The following is a 5,733-nucleotide window of genomic DNA, read 5'->3' on the forward strand; positions in this document are numbered from 1 at the left end:
CAGCTGATACCTCGTACACATTTTATCCAGAATTTCAAAGATCCAAACCATCTCACAAGAACAGATTGGCCTTCAATAACTTGTCACAATCATTATTTCTGTAAAAAAGTACACTTTTTGTTGGGTCTAAGACTTTGTTTTCAAATCCCTCACTTGATCAGAAGTGGGCAGCTCTTTGTTAAGCAAAATGTTTTCAGGTCGTTTAGCTACGAAAGTGTCAAAAGTTGGTAAAACTGGTTCAATTCCTTTGTTAAGGATTAATTATTTTCCAGGAGAACTGTTTATAAGACTATTTTAAAAGTCTGCACAAAACTCTGGCTCATTAGATATGAAAATAATACCATTTGCACTGTTGCGTGACTCAACTTTTAGCTTTTATACCAGAAATAATTGGTAATCAAGCGTTTTATATCTCGGCCTTTAGTGACTCTTTCTTCATCATCTGACATTTGGCATCAAATGGTGCATTCGCCTCGCTTGACTTTTTTTTTTTTAATTACTTGTTCCGATAACCTCTCAATAATTGGAGAATAGCTTGTTTATTAAACAATGAGCTGGTGTTCCAGCTTCCGTTTTGGTGGTTTCCTTTGTCCTGGAGAGGGGCTGAAGGGTATAGGAAGGCGTTGGTGGGGGATGTTCTCCTGGTTCACCCCTGGACAGACAGGCACGTACCGCATCTCCCCAAGGGCTTCAAGTACATATTTGTTCAACGTGGCACAAAAACACACCAAGCTTTCCTGCCATTACTTCTCTTAGAGCCATGGGGGTTTAGAAAAACTGAGAGACCACTAAAAATACTTGGAGCCCGGGTCGCGGCTTTTCCTGCTTTGCTTCCACCGTGCGCGTGGGGCCATTGAGGAAAGAGGAAACAAGCCGCTTTGGTTGTAAGGGAGTTTCCTGCAGGACATTATAAAGAGCTCCCCGCCGTTAATCTGCTCTCACAGAGTTACTCTGAACCAGAGGAGACCGGCCTCGCCTCTGACTGCTGACCCAACGCCGAGCCAAGGGTTTGACGGCGTAGCGGTGAACCGTAGTTCTCGTCCCTGCTGGTCGGGGTGAGTCCTGAACTGATTTTTCTTTGCTTTTCCTGGTTGTTTGCTTCCATTGGCTTGTTTGGTTTAGACCTTACTTCACTAATTTACCTGTTATATGGGGAAAATAGCATAATTTGCTAATTTATCAGCTACTTAAGCACATATTTAAAGGTCTCTCAAGTAAATTTTTATGTTAAAACTAAAATAGAAGAAATAATAATTTTTTTCTTCATGCAGGTACGAGTAGGGAGCTGGTCTCACCTAAATGTGTCTGGGACACACCAGTATATTTATTTTTATATACAGGTAGGTCTCAAACTGAATTCAAGCACTCACTCCTCATTTCATTTCATTTCTAAATAATATATCTTAAACCTTTGTTGACAGACCCAGGCGAGCCTGATGGAAGTGTCTGGAGTCCACAGGACCAAGCGGGGGCCGGCAATGCGGCCCGAGGGCTACGTGAAGGAGTTCACCCGCCACTCCAACGACGTGCTTCAGAACCTGAACGAACTCCGGCACCGAGGCATCCTGACCGACACCACCCTGGTGGTGGGCAGCGTGCAGCTGCAGGCGCACTGTGCCGTGCTCGTGGCCTGCAGGTCAGAGCGCAACACCTCCAAAACCCACGAGAAAGTCTCTGAGATTTCTCAAGTTCTTGAGGTTTGCAATGATTTTTTTTAAATGTCATTTTTCTTTTTATTTTTCAGTGGCTTCTTCTACTCCCTGTATTCCCGCCGGGTGTTACTTCAGGGCAACGGGGAGCAGCTATCCACCATCTCTCTCCCCAACACGTTGGATCCGTCCTGCGTCTCCCTGCTGCTCGACTTCATGTACACCTCCCGCCTCCCTCTGACCCCCAGCATCGTCTCCGGAGTGCTGGCCGTGGCTGCCTACCTGCAGATGGACCACGTGGCCGACACATGCCGGGACTTCATGCAGCTGCACTGGTGAGGGCACCGAAAACCTGTTGTCTCACAAGACCTCCTGAAACCATTTATATTAAAGTTGATCCTTCTTCTTCAGCACGAGTGCCAGATATCCCCAGTTAGAGCTGGACTCCAGGGTATCTGTAGCCTCTGTCGCCCCAAAAGGAGGGGACCTGCCTGATCTGAGACCCCGGGGATCAGTCCCAGCAGCAGGAGAAACAAGGTCAGTAAAAAGATTTTAAAAAGATTGCATCACCCTAAAGTGAAATCAATTCTTTTTGTTTACACATCAGCACAAAAGCTTGTGTTCAGTCCATTACAGCACTTCCTCTGTTTTTCCTGCAGGTTCCCCATTGTCCTCGAGAACTCCCTCAAGCCAGGGGGTTTCCCGACCCGCTGGCCCAGGTCAGGAGAGCTGAAAGAAGATCCGCTCCCGAGCAGCCCAACCTCGTCCCCGAGCAGCCCCGACCGCTCCAGCTGCCACCCGAACTCTCCCGCTGAGTCCAACACCTGCAGCAAAAACCTGGTGGTGCGTCTCAACAACGCCGCGCCCAGCTTGAAATTAGAAAGAAAACTAAAGTCATCCCATAAACTGATTGTTTGTTCCAGAGTGAAACCAAAGCAACACCTGACCCAAAGGCATGCAACTGGAAGAAGTACAAGTATATAGTTCTGAATCCCCTCTGCGCCGCTGCTACAGTCAAGGTAGAGGAGGAGGAGCTTCAGGAGGACAACAGGATGAATTTGACCCCGAAAGCTCCGAGAGAGGCGTGGTCTGGAGAAGTGCCCGGTCAGATTGATAGGTACACCCAAATATTAAGAATAATGACACGCCATCAGAATAAAAATAGAAAGTTTTATTAAATGTTCATCATCTCCTCAGACAGGGGCAGGCCTCCTGTTACGAGGGTTCTGGCCGAGCCCCTCCCCTCGGGCCACCTCCCTCTGTGGACCATCCAACGATGCCTCCCTCTTACAGCGAAGGAACYGGTAAGACATAAACACAAAGCTGATTTAGAAACTATCCAATCAAACAGAGTTGAACACTAATGTTTTTTTTCTAGTTTCACCTGGCAACATTTTCCCCAAACTGTCCGAAGAAACGGCCCATCTTAACTTACCTCCGATCAAACGTGAGAGCCCCTATACGCCCTATTGTTTTTCTGCCACTCTCCAAGCTACCAAATCTGTGTGCTCAGGTGAGGCGAAGCAGGTTTCCTCCACGTGCACTCTGTTTTTAGTCTTCGCAGCAAATTATGTCACGACGGTGAACTTTGTGCCGACAGGAGACAAGCCGTATCGCTGCAACGTGTGCGGAGCCCAGTTCAACCGACCGGCCAACCTGAAAACTCACACCAGGATTCATTCAGGAGAGAAACCGTACCGCTGCGACACCTGTGGGGCAAGATTTGTCCAGGTGAGGGCACAAGTTAAAGTTAGTCATATTGGGTATCGTGTTGGGGAGTTTCAAAGTGGGGTTTTCTTGTTGCCAAATTACAAAAAGCTCAAATTTTACTCAAGTATACACTCTCAAGACATAATTCTCACAGGTGGCCGTGTTTCAACAACACTGGCAAGCATTCAGACACCAAGCAGACCCTTTGGGGATCTCGTCTGACCAAAACCAGATAATCCCAACTTTCATTTGCGACTTCTAGTTTTCACAGTTTTGAAGTCTCCCCTTGGAAATGGTCAAATTTTCAAGGCTAGAAAATCCTGCGACATCCCACAACATCATGTGATTGCCAGTAAAAAGACTAAATTTATATTTTAGTAAACCCCCCATGGAGAAACGATCTCTCTGCAGGGCAGAGAGTGGCAAATTCTGGTTTTCCACCCACCTTTTTGTTGTTAAACTGGTTTGTTGTTTGTATTAAAGTGCCTGTGATGAGCATATCCTTTACATACAAAAAGTCAAAGAAAACATCTTTATATTTAAGAAACTTGGCATAATACACAATTTTACCCATTTTATTGCATTACTGGCAGATTTTCTTTTGAACTTGTCTCAGCCAAGATGAAACAGGAAGTGACCTCAAAGGGAAATTCTTTAAGATGTTAAACTCTGGTTTTTGTTTTTTGAAACAATATTATTTGAACTGATYGTGACTCAAAATAATCTAAAGAAACATCAGATTCTTCTCTACAGTCTGTTAGTTATTGTAGCAACGCTCTGTTCACATGCAGTCATTCCCCTTTGACATCACTTCCTGTTACTTCACATGCAAATATCCAAACAACTGTTCATCTCAGAGGCATGAAACCTTTTTTTCAGTATGTTATCAATGTTATCTTTCAAAATAGGTATTCATGTTTATTACAAAAGTGTGATGTCACAGGCACTTTAAATCCTAAAAGTGGACAGTTTAATGTAAAGTGTTTTGTTTGTCTGCTGCACCTCTCAAATCCTCTCGTGTCTGTCCCGATATCAGGTGGCCCACCTCAGGGCCCACGTCTTGATTCACACCGGTGAGAAGCCCTACCCCTGTCACACCTGCGGCACCCGCTTCCGCCACCTGCAGACCCTGAAGAGCCACCTGCGCATCCACACAGGCGAGAAGCCGTACTCTGTAAGTCGCAGAAACAAAATCCCCACAAACGCCAAGAAAACCAAACGGTTCCAGCTCTGTCTCATCTGATGAATGCTTGTTTTTTCTTTACCCCCAGTGCGAAAAGTGCGACCTTCACTTCCGACACAAGAGCCAGCTGCGTCTTCACCTGCGCCAGAAGCACGGCGCCGTCACCAACACCAAGATCCGCTACAAAGTGCTGACTGAGCCCTTCCAGCCTCTTCTGCAGGCCTGCTGAGGAGGACATCAAATTTACTTTATCTCAACAGCGTTTAGGCTACTCACAATAACACCTGGGCGTCAGACAAAAGAGATTAAACTGTAATGTTTAGAGAAAAAGAGAGATTTTTAGCATATAGTTGGATGAGGTTTGGATTGAGCCAAACTAGTACTTTAGAGGAAACCAGGTGGGTTTTCTGAGAAAGAGATGTTGAAAGTGGGATGAAACAAGTTGTTTTGAAGGTTTGTGAGGATTAAAGAGGGGAGCAGAGCACGGAGTGTGACTTTTTACAGGAAGAACGAGCGTATGAGCAATAAAAGGAGGGATAGAGGAAAGTTTGTAACATTTGTAAGGATTAAACCTGTAACTCTAGCAGAGCACTTCATTGGTTTTTCCTCAAAAATGTGTATTTAACTCAGATTTGTCATTAATCTTATGGCCTGGGGCCGCTGTGATTTTTTTTTAAAAAAAAGAATGTATCTATGCAGTAAAACCTGATTTATAGATTTATAAACTGAATATGTTGATGAAAGCATTTAAATAAGACAAATGAAAGCAATTGAATTGTTATTGATAATATTAAGTTCATTTGCGGGACAAATTTAAATTAAATCCTTTTTATATCAGCTGGTGTTTGTTGTTGTTGTTGTTTTCTTGCTGGAATTGTTTTGTACCTGTAACTACAGCAGACCGATGAAATGTATTTTCAAACGTCCTTCCTTTCACTCGTTCTGCTCGTGAATCACCTCATGAATCAGTTTTCAGGTCTTGTTTTGTGTTTTTCTCCTCGGTGTGGAAACAATGAACCTGAGGGCACCTGTTTCCTCCCAGGTCCTTGTGCTCCACGCTCACACTGCCAGTCAACACGTGCAGCAGCTTCCTGAAGGTGTTGGTGTGGGGGCCACAGGCTTCTGCTGAACTCTCCCACCCTCTGTCCACCCACCACCGTTTCCTGCTCCCCCAGGAGAGTTTTTTCGGAC

General features: G+C 45.1%; 1 protein-coding gene across 1 annotated transcript; it reads left to right on the plus strand.

Annotated features, from left to right (window-relative positions):
- Positions 1-943: 943 nt before the first annotated feature.
- bcl6b (BCL6B transcription repressor) lies at positions 944-5,379 on the plus strand. The gene is made up of 12 exons (XM_014030409.1): positions 944-1,055; positions 1,272-1,340; positions 1,422-1,636; positions 1,745-1,984; positions 2,061-2,186; positions 2,309-2,492; positions 2,573-2,766; positions 2,847-2,953; positions 3,028-3,162; positions 3,250-3,380; positions 4,396-4,533; positions 4,631-5,379. Exons 3-12 carry the CDS (start codon positions 1,437-1,439, stop codon positions 4,769-4,771), a joined length of 1,596 nt encoding a protein of 531 aa, XP_013885863.1. The 5' UTR covers positions 944-1,055; positions 1,272-1,340; positions 1,422-1,436; the 3' UTR covers positions 4,772-5,379.
- The last annotated feature ends 354 nt before the right edge of the window (positions 5,380-5,733 follow it).

Source organism: Austrofundulus limnaeus, unplaced genomic scaffold, assembly GCF_001266775.1.
Source record: "Austrofundulus limnaeus strain Quisiro unplaced genomic scaffold, Austrofundulus_limnaeus-1.0 Scaffold1056, whole genome shotgun sequence".
NCBI classification, from domain to species: Eukaryota; Metazoa; Chordata; class Actinopteri; order Cyprinodontiformes; family Rivulidae; genus Austrofundulus; species Austrofundulus limnaeus.